This window comes from Callithrix jacchus, chromosome 5 (genome assembly GCF_049354715.1).
Source record: "Callithrix jacchus isolate 240 chromosome 5, calJac240_pri, whole genome shotgun sequence".
Classification (NCBI taxonomy): domain Eukaryota; kingdom Metazoa; phylum Chordata; class Mammalia; order Primates; family Cebidae; genus Callithrix; species Callithrix jacchus.
The window spans coordinates 87,638,009-87,659,756 of NC_133506.1; the positions used below are offsets into that span (position 1 = coordinate 87,638,009).

A 21,748-nucleotide genomic window follows, 5' to 3' on the forward strand; every position below is an offset into this window, starting at 1 on the left:
AAAATATCCCTTCAGATAGACTGGATACATTGAGATGCTACAGTCATTCCATTAAGCAAAAACTGATGAGTAGGACTAATATCTGCTGGTTTCACATATGTAGTAAAACTAAACATTTTCCTATCTTTCTTCAGGGATAAAGACTTGCCAGGATCTCCTCAATGCCAGTTAAAACACACAGAAAAGAAGTTAAATGCTTCACAAATGGCAGGTAATGAGAATCATCCTCAAAACTGAAGCAGAAACAACAGCTCCTTAATATGTCTGATGCTTTCTTCTCTAAGAAAGATCTGAGATTTCAAGGGTTGTCTACACCATCATCATTTGAGAGAAAGGAAATTTTTGTGAGACTAGAGGGAAATTGCTTTTAAATGGACATCTCCTTAGAATTTAAGCAGTCCTGGTCAAATATTTGTATTCAAAGAAGAACTTGTGGGTGTGGAAAAGAATAAATTCAAAAAGAACAAATATAAATCAAGTAATAGGCTGGGCGCGGTGGCTCACGCCTGTTATCCCAGCACTTTGGGAGGCTGAGGCGGGTGGATCATGAGGTCAAGTGATCGAGACCATCCTGGTCAACATGGTGAAACCCCGTCTCTATTAAAAATACAAAAAATTTGCTGGGCATAGTGGCGCATGCCTGTAATCCCAGCTACTCAGGAGGCTGAAGCAGGAGAACTGCCTGAACCCAGGAGGCGGAGGTTGCGGTGAGCCGAGATCGTGCCATTGCACTCCAGCCTGGGTAATGAGTGAAACTCTGTCTCAAAAAAATAAATAAATAAATAAAGTAATAAAGAACAAAAACATAGCTACAGTCCTAGGATTTCTCAAAGAAAAAAATATAATGATAAAATGAGCTACACTGGCTAAAGTTTATTCATCCAAACAACAAATATTTATTTAATGCCAAAAATGGACTAGGCATGAGAAACATAACAAAACAAGTCAGACGTGGTCCAAACCATGAACTTGCCAGGCACAGTGGCTCATGCCTATAATCCCAGCACTTTGGGAGGCTGAGGAGGATGGATCACCTGAGGTCATGAGTTTGAGACTAGCCTGGCCAACATGATGAAACCCCATTTATACTAAAAATACAAAACTTAGCTGGCCTTGGTGGCAGACACCTGTAATCCCAGCTATTTGGGAGGCTGAGGCAGGGAGAATTGGTTGAACCTAGGAGGCGGAGGTTGCAGTGAGCCAAAATCATGCCACTGCACTCCAGCCTAGGCAACAGTGAGACTCCATCTCAAAAAAAAAAAAAAAAAAAGGCCATGAATTTGCTGAATATATCGTATAAATTACAATATAACACAAGTTATGATAGGAAAAGTATGGAATATAATAGGAGCATAAAGGAAAGTCTCCTAATTCGGTCTTGTGAGGGAAGAAGGGGAGTCCCAGAGAATGGTGATTATTGAATAGGAGTAAATCAAGCAAAGAGCACAGAGTGTTCCAGGAAGAAAGAACAGAATCTACAAAGGCCAGAGAAAAGGGAAAGGACGATGCACTAGAAAAACTCAAAGAAGTCAAGTGTGGCTGTGTTTCAGTTGTGTCTGGTTTCTGGAGAGGCTCATGCTTTACTCCCCTAAATTTAGAAATTGACCCAGAAGACAGAAATGAATCAAAGAATCAATCGACCTTGACCAGCCCTGAAAGGGGCAGTCCCTCCAGGGCCAGCAGGGCTCTAGATATCAAAACATCAAATATGAAAACTGAAAAATGTGTTCTTTACAGTGCTTAATCCTCACAACTTTCCTACAAGAGGTTAATTGGTTCATTCTACAATCAATCAACCTTTATTGCTGGGAAACACAAAAGATTGCCATGATCAGGTTGGCATTTTTCATTATATAACTGAGCTAAATGCCTTAATAATAACAGCTTATAGTTTTATAGACCTTTAAGGTTTCTAAAGTGTCTTAAGGTACTTTGGTACTCATTTTAAGGAATCTGTTTCAGTCAGATATGGTGAGACATGCAGGCACAAAAATGATGGTCATGAAGGAAGTTTTCATACTCACAGATCCCTAGAAACAGGGCATAGCTTGCCATGCATGTAGGGCCACAAGAGGAGGAACCAGGGTCAGTCAGCAGGTGGGCAGGGGCAGCATGTGGACAAGAACCTCTACTGTGGTTTCCACGAAAAGGAATGGACAAGGCAGGGTAAGCAAGTGTGGGGTTAGCTAGTTTGAACAATTTCAGTGGGCTCTAGCATGCAAGGGCTATCTCTGGTTGTCTGGTACCTAGCCCTGGGATGACTAGGGCAGGGAAATAGTGACTCTGACTGTAAGAGGTGGAGAAGGCAAGTGGCTGAGGATATGGTCTCTGGAATATGGTCTATGGAATGGGATGATTTGCAGAGGAAAGGCATACTCACAAGCTAGTAGTTACTATCTGTAGGAATTGACCAGCCCTGAGAGGAGCAGTCCCTCCAGGACCAGCAAGGCCCCAGATAGCAAAACATCAAATATGGAAGCTAGAAAATGTGTTCATTACAGCACTTAATCCTCACAACTTTCCTGTGAGAGGTTAATTTGTTCATTCTACAAATAGTTATTGAACACTTCAAAATCCCCAGCATCTCCCATCCTCACTGTCATTGGTTTCCCTACTTTCCTGAGGAAAACTGAAGCAATCAGAACAGAATTTCCATAAACTCTCACCTCCATTTCTACCTCCTTACCAGCCATATGCTCTGTAGCCATATGCCCTGTCTTTTATCAACTTTTTCTATTTGAGCAATAAAAATTAATAATGTAGAATTGGATTATAGCCCAAAGTATAAAATAAACATCCATGAGTCCACACTGATAGAAATAAATGACTAAATTTTTAATAGAAAAAGAAACAAATGGCAGAGGTTGCAATAACTGGAGGGGGAAATGAGGTCACAATGTACTTTTTAAGGGAGAAATAATCTATAGGATTGATATAATAGAAAATGAAAAAATGGTATTTCCCTTACCTAAGAGGGGACCCTTTTTTTAGGTAAATTCCTTTAATATGAGAGAGGGGATGAGTTCCAATCCACAAGAGAGGGATTGGCTCTAGGTGAGAGCATCCAGTTTCTCTGCAGCGCAGAGAGAAAGGCAGACTGTGCACGTACAGGTGCTGGTCAGGAAGCAGACATGGGGGTGGGACTGTGGAGGAATTCTGTTTCTCTTCTTCCTAATCATCCACACAGAATTACTTTTTCTTTTTTCCATAGCACATACCAGCTTCTAAAATGGCATCTAATTTACCTATTTATTACATTTATATGAAGGCACAGATCTTTGTCTATTTAGTGCACTAATATATCCTAAGCACTTGGAGCAACACTGGTCCATGGAAAGCATGCAATCAATATTTGTTGACTGCCTCTTAACATGCAAGTGATAATGGGAGAAAAAGAAACAAGTCAGAGACAGTTTGGTTCCAGCCCTAGAGAAGCCTACCTTTTATGAAGAAGAAAGATGTTACCTTTTTACATTACACACTTATAGAGCAGGTATCATTATCTCTGTAGGATTAATCACTCTTATACATAGAGATGCTGAGACTTGAATGTGATATGAAATAAGTTTTCTTTGGGTGTCATTTGGGATATATTTTGTTCCAGGTTTATTTCCTCATTCACTAATTTTAGAAAAGACATATCTAATTTTGGCTACAGTTAGCACCTTGACGATTTCTCTGAAAAACTTTGGATCCATACAAAACATACACATACATGTATATAATTGGGCTTCAATTTGGCAAATTATTTTTCTATTGCTGCTGTAACAAATTGCCACAAATTTAACAGTTTAAAACAACACAAATTTATTATCTCAGAGTTCTATAGGTCAGAAGTCCAAGTGAGCACAGTTGATTTCTCTTCTCTGTGTTTTATAGGACTGAAATTAAAATGTTGGACAGACTGGCCTCCCATCTAGGGGCTCCAGAGGAGAATCTGCTTCCAGTCTCACTCAGATTTTTGGCAGAATTCTGTTCTTTTCTCTTGTAGGGCTGACGTTCCAGTTTTCTTGTCGTTTATCAGCCAGGAGCTTCTCAGCCTCTTTAACAGGTAGAGAAGTTCCTGGCTGATAAGCCAGCATTGGTGTGTCAGGTCTTTCTCATGCTCTAAACCTCTCTGATTTCTGCCACATCTCTCTGGCTTCTAGCTATATAAGGGATCATGTAATTAAATTGAGCCTAGAATAGTCTATCTTAATTACATGTCCAGTGTCCCTTTTGCCATGTAAGACAGCATATTCACAGGTTTAAGAGATTAGGGTGTGGACACCTTTGGAAGGCCAGCTTACCTACCAACACTTGGTTTTTCAACAATTAGTTCATTCCAGTTCAAGTTCCATGGCAGGATACTGTCCTTTATAAGAAATGTTATTTTTATCTATTAAGCACTCATTTTTCTCTCAATCCTCTTTTTAGAACATGATCTCCAATCAAGTGTATTGTCTGTCCTAGTCCTATTAGTGTATGTACTTCTTCTTGAATAACTGTCGTGAATAACTTGATTCTATTTCCCCAGCTTTCCAAGATGCCTACAACTTCTTCAACAAGGACAAAACTGGCTGTATTGATTTCCATGGACTGATGTGTACTGTAGCTAAGCTGGGAATGAGTCTAACCAAGCATGATGTCTATAATGAATTGAAATGTGCTGATATTGATCGTGAGTCCTTTGGCTTCTCATTGTTTTTCCCATAAATGATATTTGTGAAAACATAGTTTTCTTCTAATGACTGTATAAATATGAGAAACAAACCTTATTTATTTGCCCCTCCAAATATATATGTATATTATGTTTGTAGACTATATATTTGAATACTATATACAAATATACATATATGTGTATGTTATATATATCCGTGTATACACACACATATATATTCTTCAAGAGACACACGTGTGTGTGTGTGTATCTGTGTGTGTGTGTCCCTTTCAGGACATCAGTGAGGTATGCGTACAAGTTGTGAAATCAAATTAATGCTTGAAAATGAACTATTTGAAAAATGCTGTGTGGAAGCCAAGAGTGATTGCCTGATTCATTATCAAATTCAGGTTTCCTGTCCCGATGTACATGGAAGCTGTATGTGGATGGTGCCCTGAAATAACAAATACAAAGGCATTAACAATGTTAATAATGACATGTTACCAAGAGAATTCAAGCCCTTTGTTTCTGTTTGAATCAAAACAGAGCAAATCTTTATTTTTTCCATCAAGTCCCACCTATATTGAATTTTAAATGCCACAGCACTTTTGTTGTTATTTTTAAAGCATACAGATAATATTTTGAGTGAATATACTTACCTAATTATTAGTAGCCCAAGCTGATATGCTGTGTGAAAAATATATTCAGCATCTTATCTCCTCTCACCTCTCTCCACCCAACTGCCAGTGCCCCGTTCAATCAACATCAGTTTCATGTGTCATTCAATGTCGCTTAATTAAGGTATCACCTGCTTCCACTAACTGTGTCAAATTTTTCTATTATTTCACGGAAACACACACATACCCCTCTAATAATACTCAACATCCTTCAATTTTAGAGGAAATGAGGTACAGCTTAGGGGTGTGTTATAATAGGAATAATAAGGGGGCTATAGCATGGGAAGGGAGGGTGGATTCCTTGCAAACATGGCCAGTCTCTGAGAAAGGAGCAGCTGGACAGACTGCAGTGGCTGGGTCCTCCTGGCAGGATGTTTACAGCCACCATTGCTTCCGTGGGCTGTGGAGGACTCGTGTAATGGTGCTAAGACCACTTCAAGAAGACCAGGGCTCACCTGAGCATATTTCCAGTCCTCAAATACTCTGGTTTTAAATATTAAATCATCCAGAGTATTTTAATTTTTATGTTTAAGATATACTCTAATAATTAAAATACATTTTATCCTTGTCCTGAGTCTCAGATTTTTGTTGCAGAAGACGGGAAGGTGAACTTCTCAGACTTTATCAAGGTGCTAACAGATAAGAATCGCTTCCTCAAGGCAGTGGGTGAGTAGAGACGTTCTGAACAGAAGGCAGTTGGGCAGCTACAACTCACTACACAGCAAACATCATTCACAGGCTTCCAGTCGGGAGACAGGTCAGGAAGATGTAGCCTTAGGTGTGAGTTACTTTGTATTGCTTCCCCAGAACAGTATTTGCTAAACAAATTGGTACAGTGTTAACTCCATCAAGCAGGCCCTTGCACTGTCCAGACACCTTCTGCAGAAGATGCTGCCCTTTGGTCTCCAATGAGAACACTGAGGGAGTGACCAGTGTAGAGAAATTTGGCTACCTTTTATAGTATCTGAATTCTTTACCAGGTGTATTTACTACTTTGGGAGGCATTCCTTTCATTAAAAAAAAAAATCAAACATTTTTTCAGAAAAAGAAAAATGCACTCTCTTATGTAAATCCAGGGTGTTGATGGTATGGTGTTCTTGAAAAAATACCTTCCTCACACTGATGAAGCCTCTACCCTCAGTCCTAGGGCTGGAGAGTCTGCCGGAGGTTAGAGAGCATTAATTAAGGTGTTACTTCCACTAACTGTGTCAAATTTTTCTGTTATTTTCCCCCTAAGATTATAAATCATATGTAGGTGTAGTCAAAATATTGTCATTAGTCTTCTCATGGTTTGTTTATGAGTTTAACAAGCTGCCTTGGAAATGTTAATCACTATTCATGTTTTCTAGGATAAATACATTTTAGATTCCAAATATACACAGTTTTGAAAATATATTCATTTTTCCATTTGACCCAGCAATCCCATTACTGGGCATATATACAAAGGATTATAAATAGTTCTACTATAAAGACACATGCACACAAATGTTCATTGCAGCACAGTTTACAATAGCAAAGACCTGGAACCAACCCAAATGCCCATCGATGATAGACTGGACAGGGAAAATGTGGCACATATACACCATGGAATATTATGCAGCCATCAAAAACGATGAGTTCGTGTCCTTTGTAGAGCATGGATGAACCTGGAAACCATCATTCTCAGCAAACTGAAACAAGAGCAGAAAATCAAACACCACATGTTCTCACTCATAGGCGGTTGTTGAACAATGAGAACACATGGACGCAGGGAGGGGAGCACTACACACTGGGGTCTGTTGGGGGGAAATAGGGGAGGGTCAGCAGGGGGTGGGGAGTTGGGGAGAGATAGCATGGGGAGAAATGCCAGATATAGGTGATGGGGAGGAAGGCAGCAAATCACACTGCCACGTGTGTACCTATGCAACAATCTTGCATGTTCTTCACATATACCCCAAAACCTAAAGTGCAATAAAAAAAAGAAAACATATTCATTTATAAGCTATGAATTATTGTTAGGATAAAGAAAAGTTATTTCTTATAAGTAGTACTATAGGAATGGGAGTTTGCCTAGAATCTTTGCCTAGAACCAGATAGTAATCATTAACATAAAATTCATGTTTGTATTAAAAATGTTACTACGTTTACATAGAAGTTACTGAACTAGAAGTATTTTTAACATTCCATTTTATTCTGTCTGCTCAGTAACCAAAATGGCCTTTCTACCAAATAGAACAGACTTCTAATGTGTTACTGTACCTCTAGTTCCTGACTTGATATTACTGTAAATAATCAGTAAAGAGGTGGTCAGTTTCTTATTTCAGAAGGTATTTTTAAATCTCTCTTTTGTTTTCCCTCCATAGTTCCAGAAAAGGAGACCTGTTTGGATTTAGCTGGCAACCCAGGGATCCTATTGTTTGAAATCCTGTCAAAGCTTGTAGAGATTTCAGCCCTGCCCAGAAAGTCTATAAGAGAAATAGTAAGGTAAGTGAGAAAGAAAGGAGCAAAAACAGCCTTCTCAGAGGTCTCTACAAAGATGTTAACATGGCAGTCACCTCTTACTAACATCCAACTCCACAGGGTCTGGTCCAAAACTTAGGAGAAGGTATCTGGGCAAATGCCTGTGTGCTACAACATGAGACCTGATTCCCTCATCTCCACAGTCCTGCCCAGCTCTAAAACTGCAAGACTGACCTCAGACCATCTCAGGTCCCCACGGAGGACCTAAGACAACCAAGGAATTTCAGCCTCCTCTATCTCAGGCCAAAGAATCCCAGCAGAACAAGACTTTTCCAGGAATAATTTTGGGTGGGCTTAGAAATCCAGTTTGAAATATAAGACTCTCTTGTTCATGCTAAAACTACCAGGGGCTCTCAAAAAAATCTCTGACTTGGAGATAAGGTATAGCAAATTCAGACCTCCCAAAGTAGCCTTTGGACTAGAGCAGAGCCAGAATTAGACATGAGAATAAAGGATTGAGGAAACATTCTCATCCTTTAAACCTTTAATTCCCATCCTTTAAATACACAACACACACCCATGTGTGTTATTTATTCCAGTATCACTAAAAGTAAGTCACCCCAATTTATTTTTATCATCGTATTATAGAAATTAAACAAATGTTGCCATTATCAGTCTTTTTAACTCATACTCTTTCAAAGCATTCCAGTCTCCCACCTAGAGATACTTAAGAGTATAGAATACCACCAACAATGTAAAAATATTATTCTCCCCCTCAATAAGTAGTCTCTTTATACTCTCCTATCTCTCTGTCAGATGTACAACAGAGGATGCACAAAGTTCTGTTTTTCATTCCAATTCAAAGACACTTAGCAAAGCCTGCTGTTGGTACACAATTTGATACATTGTTTAACTTCTCAGCCTCAGTTTCCTCATCTATAAAAAGAGAATGTGAATAATAATACCTATCTGATTGGGCAATTGTGGGGCTAATGTGTAATAATACATATTGAAGTGCTTAGCATATTATAAGACCTCAATAAATGTTAGCTATTATTATTATGTGGAAGCAACTAGACTAAGCATACTCATTATCTTGAAAATTGAAGTTTCATTTAAAAAAAAGTATAGCCAGGCACCATGACTCACACCTGTAATCTCAGCTACTCAGAGGGCTGAGGTGGGAGGATCACTTAAGGCCAGAAGCTTCGGACCAGCCTGAGCAACATAGCAAGACCCCCATCTCTACAAAATTAAAAATTAAAAAAATTAACTGGGCATGATTGTGAATGCCTGTAGTCCCAGCTATTCAAGAAGCTCATTTGAGGCCGGGCGCGGTGGCTCAAGCCTATAATCCCAGCACTTTGGGAGGCCGAGGCGAGTGGATCACAAAGTCAAGAAACCGAGACCATCTTGGTCAACATGGTGAAACCCCGTCTCTACTAAAAATACAAAAAATTAGCTGGGCATGGTGGTGCGTGCCTGTAATCCCAGCTACTCAGGAGGCTGAGGCAGGAGAATTGCCTGAACCCAGGAGGCGGAGGCTGTGGTGAGTCGAGATCGCACCATTGCACTCGAGCCTGGGTAACAAGAGCGAAACTCCGTCTCAAAAAAAAAAAGAAGCTCATTTGAACCCAGGAATTTGAGGTTACAGGGAGCTGTGATTGTGCCACTGCACTCCAACCTGGGCAACAGAGTGAGATCTTTCTCTTAAAGAATAAAATTCAATAGATTTTTTTAAAATGAGAATATACATATTATCTAATTTAATCCTCACCTCCCTAATGAATATATACTATCATCACTCCCATTTTACAGATAAAAAAACTTCTGCACACGTCAGTTAAATAACTTGCCCAAGAGGGACTGGTACCAGTATTTTAGCACAGCCTGATTCCAGAACTCATGCTGTCTTACCTATCTCCCTATACTGCCTCTCACACTCAATAAGTACTCAGGAAATGTTTGCTGATGTTGGTGATTTTATTGTTACTGTGGCATGGCTGTTATTTATCTGGTTATCTTGTTATTATTTAACTTGTTATCTTGCTATTGCCTGGTTTCTAAGGAGATTAAAAATGTTTAAGACATAGTATTTAACATATAAGTGGAGACACTTTGAGAGGCTAAAGTGAAGGGATCATTTGAGCCCATGAGTTTGAGATTAGCCTGGGCAACCTGGTGAAACCCAGTCTCTACAAAAAGTAGCTCTTTCATTCAGGCCCATGGCACCAGCAGGATTGGCAAGTGTCATGGACTTCCTGCTGCTAGGAAGCTCCATAGTCACTGACGAGCCCAGAAGTGGCATGATAAACAGTACAAGAAGCCTATTTGGACACAACCCTGAAGGCCAACCCCTTTAGAGGTGCTTCTCACACAAAAGGAATTATGCTGGAAAAAGTAGGGGTTGAAGCCAAACAGTCAAATTCTGCCATCAGGAAGTATGCCAGCGTCCAGCTGATCAAGAATGGCAAGAAAATCACAGCCTTTGTACCCAACGGTGGTTGCTTGAACTTTATTGAGAAAAACAATGAAGTTCTTGTTGCTGGATTTGGTTAAAAAGGTCATGCTGTTGGTGATATTCCTGGAGTTTCCTTTAAGGTTATCAAAGTAGCCAATCTCTCTCTTTTGGCCCTTTACAAAGGCACAAAGGAAAGACCAAGATCATAAACTTTAATAATGAAAACATTGTAGAGATGGGCCGGGTGTGGTGGCTCACATCTGTAATCCCAACACTTTGGGAGACCAAGGCCGGTGGATTGCTTGAGGCCAGGAGTTTGAGACTAGCCTAGGTAACATGGTGAAACCCCATCTCTACTAAAAATAAAAAAAGTAGCCAGGTGTGGTGGCAGACACCTATAATCTTAGCTACTTGGGAGGCTGAGGCATGAGAATCACTTGAATCTGGGAGGTGAAGTTTGCAGTGAGCCAAGATTGTACCACTCCACTCCAGCCTGGGTGACAGTGAAACTTAGTCTAAAAAAAAAAAAGAAAAAAAAACTGTAGTGATAAATTTTTATAAGCAAAAAATTAGCCACCATGGTGGCACACGCCTGTTGTCTCCGCTACTTGGAAGGCTAAAGCAGGATGATTGCTTGAGCCTGGGGGTCAAGCCTATAGTGAACCATGGTCACCCCACCACACTCCAGCCTGGGTAACAAAGTGAGACCCTGTCTCAAAAGAAAGAAAGCAAAAATAATAATTATATATGTATACACACTCACACGCACATACACATATATAAATGGAAAGAAAAGTCAGAAATATATATTTAAATAAATATACAGAAGTAACATAATTCAAAATATGTTAAATAATTGTCAAAAAAGTGGCAGAGATAATTCACTTAGTTTCCTGAGAAAGGAGGTCTTGATTTCGTTAACGGTAGAATTTGATAGGTATTCACATAGTTGATACCATGTATTGAATATGTATTAAGTGCAAAGCTCTGAACAGCATTTTACATACATTAGTTTTTCCCTGGCTAATAACTGGTCTCCCTGCTTGCACCTTTTGACTGCTGCTCCCTGCTGGACAGTCTACTCACAACACTCCCTGTGCCTAGCTGACTCCTTGACTCCTACAGCACCAAATCAGTCTTCCAAACACTCCTCAGCTCAAAACCTTCCAAACCCTCCCATTTCCCTCAGAGTAAAAGCCAAAGTCTTTTTTTTCTTTTTTGAGACAGGGTCTTACAGTGGCATCATGATGGTTCGTTGAGGCCTCAACCTCCCAGGCTTAAGTGATCCTCCCATCTCAGCCTCCCAAATATCTTGGATTACAGGTGTGCACCACCACAGCTTACTAATTTTTCTATTTTTTCTGGAGACAGGTTTTCACTATGTTGCCCAGGCCAGACTCACACTCCTGGGCTCAAGAGATGTGCTCACATTGGCCTCTCAAAGTGCTAGGATTACCGGCATGAGTCACAGCCTGGCCCCAAGCCAAAGCCTTTACAATGACATATTGGCCCTCTATGTGCTCTGCATTCCCCTTTGACCTCTTTGATTTTGTGTCTGTTACTCTGCTCTACCCATGCCGGCCTCCTTACTCTCCTTCAAATACATCAAACACACTCCCACCTCAAGACCTTTACACTTGCTTTTCCCTCTGTCTGGTTACTTTTCCCCTGAGTAGACCATTACTCACTCGATTCACTCTCACCACCTTTGGGTCTTTGTTCAAATGTCATCTCAGCAAGGCCTTCTCTGGCCACCCTGTTTAAAACTGCAAGCCTCCTACCACTCCCTGTCCCTACTTCTCTGCTTTATTTTTCTTCATATTATTCATCACCTTTTAATATGTAATAAAAATTTACTTATTTATTTTGTTCATTATCTGTATTCTCATGCTAGAATGTAAGCTCCATGAGAACAATAATTATTTTTTGTGTGTTTTATTTACTACTATATTCCCAGTGTCTACTATAGGAAAATGCTTGGTATACACCAGGAGCGCAGTAATTATTGGCTGAATGACCTCCATTTAACCCCCAAATCAAACCTATGAGGTAGATCCTAATGCCTCCATTTGCATACAGGCACGAGAATGAGGCACAGAGAAGATCACACTGGATCTCCAGCCCAGACCTTCCCTCTAGGGTTTCCATCTGCTTACTGGGCATCTCCATTTGGAAATCCACAGCCACCTCAAACCAAAAAGGTCAAAACTTAATTTATCTCTTTGTCCACGCATACTTCTACTAGTTCTTCCACTTGAGTTTCAGATCTCAGTGCATGGCTTTGCCATCTCATTGTGTTTACCCACTTGTCTGAGACAAAGGCGCAGCATGACCCTCAGTTGTCACTGCTCTCTCAATCCCTACATCCAACCAAATCACTAAGCCCTGTCTAACCTACCTCCTCAACATGTAAGCCATGCACTTCTCTCTATCCCCATAGAAACTACCCTAGAGTAAGTAAGTCACTATATTCTTGGACTTACTGAAGTATACTGCCTTGTCACTCTGCCTCCATTTTTGCCGTCTCTATCCATTTTCCACACTGCAGCCAGATTATAACTCCATCTATTAGAAAATATTTAAATGACCTAATGCCAGGCACAAATCTAATCATATCATCATATCACTTACATTCTAAAAGGCCTACAGTGACCTTTCATGTTTCCTATGAAAAAGCTCTAACTTAATATGGCATTTTAAAGGTTCTTCACGATATACCCTTTGCTTAACCTCCAGTCTCATATATCTCTTTCTCTCTCTCAACAGAGTCTTGCTCTTATCTCCCAGGCTAGAGTGCTGGAGTGTAGTGATTAAGGCTTACTGCAGCCTCTACCGCAGACTCAAACAATCCTCTCACTTCAGCTTCCCCAAGTAGCTAGGACTACAAATGTATTTTTTTGTAAAGACAAGGTTTCACCACATTTCTCAAGCTGGTCTTGAACTCCTGACCTCAAGTGATCCACCCTTCAGCCTCCAAAGAGTGCTGAGATTACAGGCGAGAGCAGCTGTGCCCAGCCCTCATCTCTTATAACTTCCCCTTTCACACCCCAGATTACATTTAATTCCTGTCCTCAAATACTGCATGCTCTCTCACCTCCTGATATTTGCCTAAGACAATTTCTCCCTTTATGAGTCAGTTTCCTAGGGCTGTTATAAAAAATTACCATAACAATCACGGTGGTACAGGCCTGTAGTTCCAGCTACATGGGAGGCTGAGGCAGGAGGATCCCTTCATCCCAAGAGCTCTGGCCTATAGTGCACTATGCCAAACAGGTTTCTACACTAAGTTTGGCATCAATATGGTGACCTCCCAGGAACAGGGGACCACCAGGATGCCTAAGGAGTGGTAAACCAGCCTAGGTTAGAAACAGAGCAGGTTAAAATTCCAGTGCTAGCCAGGTGCTGTGGCTCATACCTATAATCCCAGCAATTTGGGAGGCCGAGGGGAGCAGATCACCTGAGGTCCAGAGTTTGAGACCAGCCTGCCTAACATGGCGAAACCCTGTCTCTACTAAAAATAGAAAAAATTAGCTGGGCATAGTGGTGAGCGCCTGTAATCCCAGCTACTTGGGAGGCTGAGGCAGGAGAACCACTTGAACCTGGGAGGTGGAGGTTGCAGTTAGCTGAGATTGCACCACTGCACTCTAGCCTGGGCCACAAGAGCGAAACTCCAACTCAAAAAAAAAAAAAAAAAAAACAACTCATGTGCTGATCAGCAACAGAACTATGCCTGTGAATAGCCAGTGCACTCCAGCCTGGGCAACACAGCAAGAGCTCCATCTCTAAAATAAATAAATAAATAAATACAATTACCACAAACTCTGTGACTTAAAAAATTATTCTCTCCCAGTTTTGGAGGCCAGATGGTGTCATTAAGGCCACACCCCTTCCTTCTCCAGGGGAGAATCCTTCCCTGGCAATTCCAGCCTCTAGTGATTCCTGGCATTCCTTGGCTTGTGGCAGCATAATTCTTATTTCCATTTTTTCAATACCTTCTTCTATTTGTGTCTCAAATCTTCCACTCCTGGATGCAGTGGCTCATGCCTGTAATCCCAGCACTTTGGGAGGCTGAGGCGGGTGGATCACAAGGTCAGGAGTTCAAGACCAGCCTGACCAACGTGGTGAAACTCCATCTCCACTAAAAATACAAAAATTAGCCGGTTGTGGTGGTGTGTACCTGTAATCCCAGCTATTCAGGAGGCTGAGGCAGGAGAGTTGCTTGAACCCAGGAGACAGAGGTTGCAGGGAACTGAGATTTTGCGACTGTATTCCAACCTGGGTGAGAGAGTGAGACTCCATCTCAAAAAAACACAATCTTCCTCTCCTTTCTTTTATAAGGTCACTAATAATTAGATTTAGGACCCACCCTAAATTCAGGATGATCTCATCTCAAGATCTTTAATTTAATTACATCTGCAAAGATACTTTCCAAATAAGGTCCCATAGCAGGTACAGGGCTGGGGACTTGAATATTTTTTTGGGAAACACAATTCAACCCCACTACCTATGTATACTTAGCTGACTCCTGCTTATCCTTTCTGTCCCAGTGAGTAGCACTCCCTCTGAAAGGCCTTCTCTGACCCCCAGTTCTGGGTCAGGCTTGCTCCTACATGCTCTTCTCTCCCTATCATACAGCACATTGTACTGTTGGCATTACAGGTTTAACAGGCAGCCTTGTACATTAGATTGTGAGCTCTGAAAGAACAGGGACCATGTCAGGCTTATTCATATCTTTCCTGAACCTAACACAAAGCACAGAACATACAGGCACTTAATATTTGTTGAATTTAATTGACTTTCCCAATATAATATAGCTATTAAATATCTGATTCAGCAGTTCAATAAGAGAATGTCATGAGAAAAGGACTTAGAATATAGTCTACATTTGGATTTACAGAACAGGGACAGATAAATTGGCTAAAACATGAGGTTTGTATAGGGAAGCAGGAAGAGATAAGGTGGAAAATATGTACTGAATCCAGACTATAGAAAATCTCTTCTGAGAGTTCCTCCAAGCAGTAGGGAGCCATTGAAAGAACTGGGAGAGGGGAGCACTGAGGAAGAAAGATTTTGATAGAGGAGTGGAGTAGTTTGACCTGGAAATAGCATATAGAAAAGCCTGGCAGAAAGACAGACTGATGGCCAAGAGACTAATGAAGAGGTAAGAAAAATAGCTCTGGAAAGCAGAGGAAGCAAAGGGGGCTGAGCACTGTGGCTCTTGCCTGTAATCCTAGCACTTTGGGAGGGGGAGGCAGACGGGTTGCTTTGAGACCAGCATGGCCAACGTAGCAAATCACCATCACTATAAAAAATACAAAAATTAGCCACGCACGGTGGTACACACCTGTAATCCCAGCTACTTGGTAGGCTGAGGCACAAGAATCTCTTGAACCCGGGAGGCAGAGGTTGCAAGTGAGCCAAGATCACGCCACTGCACTCCAGCCTGGGTGACAGAGCAAGACTCTGTCGCAAAAAAGAAAGAAAAAAAAATGTACTTACTGAATGCAAGACCTCCCACTAGCCCCCTTCTCTTTCCATAGTTACCAACGTGTTAAAGCTAGATTTATACCACCCAAGTAAAATTTTAGAGAATTCCTCTCCAGGGAAATTGACTAGCCCAAGAGAAAAAACTCACACTCACAGTTAAAAGTCTATTGATAAAACAAGGCTCCATCAATAAGCTTTAACACACTAAAGAGCTTCCAATTGCCTTACAGAGTGCTTACTCTCATTCTAAAATAGGAATAGATATCCAAAGTATCAAGGGACATTTAAGAGCCAAGCATAGTGACACATGCCTGTAGTCTTAGCTACTCAAAAGGCTGAGGCAGGAGGACCATGTGAGCCCAGGAGTTCAAGTCCAGCCTGGGCAACATAATGAGACCCGCATCTCTTTTTTTAAAAAAAAAAAATGATATTTAAGGAAGATTATTATTAGATCATTAATATTAAAGAAATATTAAAACAAGAAGGAAAGAAAGAACAAACTAAAGAAGTAGAGATAAAAAAAGAATAAAATACCTTGGAATACAACTCACAAGGAACGTAAGGGACCTCTTCAAGGAGAACTACAAACCACTGCTCAACGAAATCAGAGAGGACACAAACAGATGGAGAAACATTCCATGTTCATGGTTAGGAAGAATTAATATCGTGAAAATGGCTATACTGCCCAAAGTAATTTACAGAATCAACGCTATCCCCATCAAGCTACCATTGACTTTCTTCACAGAACTGGAAAAAACCACCATGAACTTCGTATGGAACCAAAAGAGAGCCCGCATAGCCAAGTCAATTCTAAGCAAAAAGAACACAGCGGGGGGCATCACACTACCGGATTTCAAACTATACTACAAGGCTACAGTAATCAAAACAGCATGGTACTGGTACCAAAACAGAGATATAGACCAATGGAACAAAACAGAGGCACCGGAGGCAACACAACATATCTACAACTATACAATCTTTGATAAACCTGACTAAAACAAGCAAGGGGGAAAGGATTCCCTGTTTAACAAATGATGTTGGGAAAACTGGCTAGCCATGTGCAGAAAGCAGAAACTGGACCCCTTCCTGACACCTTACACTAAAATTAACTCCAGATGGATTAAAGACTTAAACATAAGACCTGGCACCATAAAAACCCTAGAAGGAAATCTAGGCAAAACTATCCAGGACATAGGAGTAGGCAAGGACTTTATGAACAAAACACCAAAAGCATTGGCAACAAAAGCCAAAATAGACAAATGCGACCTAATGAAACTCCACAGCTTCTGCACGGCAAAAGAAACAGTCACTAGAGTGGATCGGCAACCAACAGAATGGGAAAAAATTTTTGCAGTTCACCCATCTGACAAAGGGCTGATATCCAGAATTTACGAAGAACTCAAACGGATTTACAGGAAAAAAACAAACAAGCCCATTCAAAAGTGGGCAAAGGATATGAATAGACACTTTACGAAAGAAGACATATATGAGGCCAACAATCATATGAAAAAATGCTCATCGTCACTGGTCATCAGAGAGATGCAAATCAAAACCACATTGAGATACCATCTCACGCCAGTTAGAATGGCGATCATCAAAAAATCTGGAGACAACAGATGCTGGAGAGGATGTGGAGAAAAAGGAACACTTTTACACTGTTGGTGGGAGTGTAAATTAGTTCAACCATTGTGGAAGACAGTGTGGCGATTCCTCAAGGCCTTAGAAATAGAAATTCCATTTGACCCAGCAATCCCATTACTGGGTATATATCCAAAAGACTATAAATCGTTCTACTATAAGGACACATGTACACGAATGTTCATTGCAGCACTGTTTACAATAGCAAAGACCTGGAATCAACCCAAATGCCCATTGATAATAGACTGGATTGGAAAAATGTGGCACATATACACCATGGAATATTATGCAGCAATCAGAAATGATGAGTTTGTGTCATTTGTAGGGACATGGATGAACCTGGAGAACGTCATCCTCAGCAAACTGACACAAGAACAGAAAATGAAACACTGCATATTCTCACTCATAGGTGGGTGATGAAAAATGAACACATGGACACAGAAAGGGGAGTACTAAACACTGGGGTCTATTGGGGGGAAAAGGGGAGGGCCAGTGGGAGGGGGAGGTGGGGAGGGATAGCCTGGGGAGAAATGCCAAATGTGGGTGAAGGGGAGAAGGAAAGAAAAGCACACTGCCATGTGTGTTCCTACGCAACTGTCTTACATGCTCTGCTCATGTACCCCAAAACCTAAAATCCAATAAAAAATTAAAAAAAAAAAAAGAAGTAGAGATAAAGCATGATACAGTAGAAATATTATAATATCCTCCAAGATATGAGGGGGAATTTGCATTCATGAAATTAGAACAGGAAACTATATAAAAGAAACAAAAGAATAAAAAATTGAAGCTCTTGAAAAGTAAAAATAGGATGGCAGAAGTAAAAATTTAAATTAAGAAAATCTCTGAAAATATTAGAGAGAAAACAGCACTAGAAAAAATGAGAAAATAAGTCCAACATTCCAAATAATGAACATTCTAAATAGTGAACAAGAAAACCAAATGAAGGCAGGAAATTATCAAAGAAATAGTCCTAGAATATTTCCCAGAACTCACACACATGAGTTTATAGATTTTAAATGTCCACTGAATATCCAGCACAATGAATAATAAAAGACCTGTACCCACGCATGGCACATTACTATAACATTTCAGAACATCAGGGAAAAGATGCTAAAAGTTTTTAATAAGGAAGAAAATTTACTTTTCTGCATCCAAAAAGGAAACATAGCACTGAAAGCCAGAAAATAGTGGACCAGCCCCTAAGGAAAATGATTTCCAACCTACCCAGCCAACTGCAAAGTATAACAGAAAAGACACTTTCCAGTTACCATGGCTCAAAACATGTACGTATGCATTCTTCCTTAGGAAGCTATTGGAAGATATACCCCACCAAGATGAGGGAGTATACATAATAAATAGGAAAACAATCAGCTCAAGCCTATAATCCCAGCACTTTCAGAGACCAAGGCAGAAGGATTACTTGAGCCCAGGTGTTCAAGACCAGACTGGGAAACATAGGGAGATCCTATCTCTACAAAAAAATTTTTTTTTAACTAGTCAGGCATGGCATGTGCCTGTAGTCCCAGCTACTCAGGAAGCTGAAGTGTGAGGATCGCTTGAGCCCAGGAGGTTGAGACTGTACTGCACTCCAGCCTGGGTGACAGAGCAAGACCTTGTCTCAAAAAAAATCAAAAATAAATTTTTTAAAAAAAGGAAAACATACGATCCAGGAAACAGAAGATCCAAAAGGGAGACAGCCAACGGGACCTCCTCCCTAGGGTGGTGGTGAAGAATAACTCTGAGCTAATAACTATGAACTGAAACCATTCCTGGTGGTGAGATCTCTTCAAGAAAAGCAAAAGTGACATGTATGGAAGTCCTGGTGTGTTTGATCATGGATCTTACAAGGAACTAGAGAAATGACAACACCACCTTACATATGCTGAATTGTTACTATGCTCCTGATACTGCCCTAAGTTCTTTACATGTATTATTTCACTTAACACTATGAAGTGGATACTACATTACCCCTATTCCCAGGTAAGGGAACTGAGGCACATTAAAAATATGCCCAGGATCACACAGTTAGAATGGTATTGGTGAATTCACTGGACTGTCAGGAAGGTGTGAAACCTCAGCAGAGGAAAACCTACTACCAAGCCAGGACATCACTGGAGGTGGGTGAGGGAAATTAGTAAGGCCTGGGTTTGTCCAGGACATCTTGGCCCCTATACAGACTGGTCTTTTATTGTGAATATATGTTTAGAGAATATACATTTTCTTTTATTATACTTCTCCTTTTTTTTTTTTTTTTTTTTGAGACAGAGTTTCACTCATCACCCAGGCTGAAGTGCAATGGTGCCATCTTGGCTCACTGCAACTTCTGTCTCCCGGGTTCAAGCAATCCTCTGGCCTCGGCCTCACAAGTAGCTGGATTACAGATACACACTACCACCACCACCACACCTGGCTAATGTTTGCATTTTTAGTAGAGACAGGGTTTTGCCATGTTGGCCAGGCTGGTCTTGAACTCCTGACCTCAGGTGATCCTCCCACCTCAGCCTCCCAAAGTACTGGGATTACAGGCGTGAGCCACCATGCCCAGCCTTATTTTATTTTATTATACTTCTTAATAATGTGTGGCAAAGAGTATCTTTCCTATATTTTTAGAGATGCCCAGAAATTCTGGGAAACAGGGATATGGAAATCTAGCAAAATTGTATAGCAAATACAGGCCAGGCATGGTGGCTCACTCTTGTAATCCCAAAGCTTTGAGAGGCCAAAGCAGGAGGATCACTTGAGCCCAGAAGTTTAAAACCAGCCTGAGCAATGTAGGGAAACACTCTACAAAAAGTTTAAAAATTAGCCAGGCAGGGTGGCTTGCACCTGTAGCCCCATCTACTCAGGAGGCTGAGGCAGAAGGACTGCTTGAGGCCAGGAGCTCAAGGCTGTAGAGAGCTATGGTTGCACCCCTCTACTCCAGCCTGGTAGACTGTGAGACCCCGTCTTTAAAATAATAATAATAATAATAATAAAGACAGCAGGCCAGGAGCATTGGCTTATACTTGTAATCCCAGCATTTTGGGAGGCCAAGGCAGGTGGATCGCGTGAGGTCAGGAGTTCAAGACCAGCCTGACCAACATAGAGAAACCCCGTCTCTACTAAAAATACAAAATTAGCCAGGCGTGGTGGCATTTGCCTGTAATCCCAGCTGCTCAGGAGGCTGAGACAGGAGAATCGCTTGAACCCAGGAGGTAGACATTGCAGTGGGCTGAGATCATACCATTGCCCTCTAGCCTGGGCAGCAAGAGCAAAACTCCATCTCAAAAAATAATAATAAAGACAGCAAATACAGACACAATTAAGCCACTAGTTTTGGTATGTAATATACATGAAACAATTAGTTATAGATACAATGTGACATAAATTGTCAAGCAGAGATTAGAATTTCAAGGAAGAAGAGAACCCATAGACTACGGCAAAAGTTCTTAAACTTGCACCATGTTGGAATCAGCTGGAGCGATTGTTAAAACACATTGCTAGGCTATGGGAATTCTGAATTAATGGGTGTGTAATCAGGGCCAAGAATTTGTATTTCTCACAAATCCCCAGTGGTGCTGAGGATCACACTCAGAGCCACAGAGTATATAGCCAGTACTCTGAAGGAAAGAAAAACAGCCTTGAAGAACCTGGTAGAAATTAAATTACATTAAGAGAAACTAACCTTATGCTATGTTCAGAGGCAAGTGATGATACTGTGGATGGTTGAGTTCAAGGCTAGAGAAGAAAGTATTTGATCATAAGTCAGACTCTACTCAGAACGCTGTAGGCACATCTCCTACCAACCACTGCTTCAGCTCCAACGTTTAGAATGAGTCTTTTCCAGGCCGGGCAAGTGGCTCACACCTGTAATCCCAACACTTTAAGAGGCCGAGGTGGGCGGATCACAAGGTCAAGAGATCAAGACCATCCTGGCTAACATAATGAAACCCCGTCCCTACTAAAAATACAAAAAATTAGCCACATATGGTGGCCTGTACCTGTAGTCTCAGCTACTCAAGACGCTGAGGCAGGAGAATTGCTTGAACCCGGGAGGCATAAGTTGCAGTGAGCTGAGATCCGACCACTGCACTCTAGCCTGGGTGACAGAGTGAGACTCTGTCTCAAAAAAAAGAAAAAAAAAAAAAAAGAGTCTTTTCCCTCTTCCCGAGAGGAAAAGAAAGGTTTCCTGTCATTATCCCAGAGAGTAGTGAAGCCTCCCGTTGCTGTAACAGGAAGAAATTGGCCTATGTATTAATGAGAAGCAAGGTCCTACACCTTATCCTCTGAGACAGCATGAAGTGATGCTCTTCTGCTCAGAACACTGAGATGTGAGAACTTCCACTACCAAAGTGGTGAGAAGCAAGCCCTTCCACCTCAGCAGCAGGAAGCAGATCCCTACCATAGCTGCAAAGAGAAGTCCACTGT

At 41.0% G+C, this 21,748-nt stretch overlaps 1 protein-coding gene and 1 pseudogene across 30 annotated transcripts in view; both read left to right on the forward strand.

Annotated features, from left to right (window-relative positions):
* The window catches only part of EFCAB3 (EF-hand calcium binding domain 3), a 466,563-nt gene that overhangs the window by 434,342 nt on the left and 10,473 nt on the right, over nucleotides 1-21,748 (forward strand). For all 30 annotated transcript variants that reach the window (XM_078373421.1, XM_078373428.1, XM_078373429.1 and 27 more), the window contains 4 exons: nucleotides 135-211; nucleotides 4,517-4,660; nucleotides 5,911-5,982; nucleotides 7,659-7,779. In XM_078373421.1, coding sequence (XP_078229547.1) covers nucleotides 135-211; nucleotides 4,517-4,660; nucleotides 5,911-5,982; nucleotides 7,659-7,779 — 414 coding nt within the window. The remainder of the gene's footprint in view (nucleotides 1-134; nucleotides 212-4,516; nucleotides 4,661-5,910; nucleotides 5,983-7,658; nucleotides 7,780-21,748) is intronic.
* On the forward strand, nucleotides 7,931-16,506 carry LOC108591539 (small ribosomal subunit protein uS12 pseudogene; annotated as a pseudogene).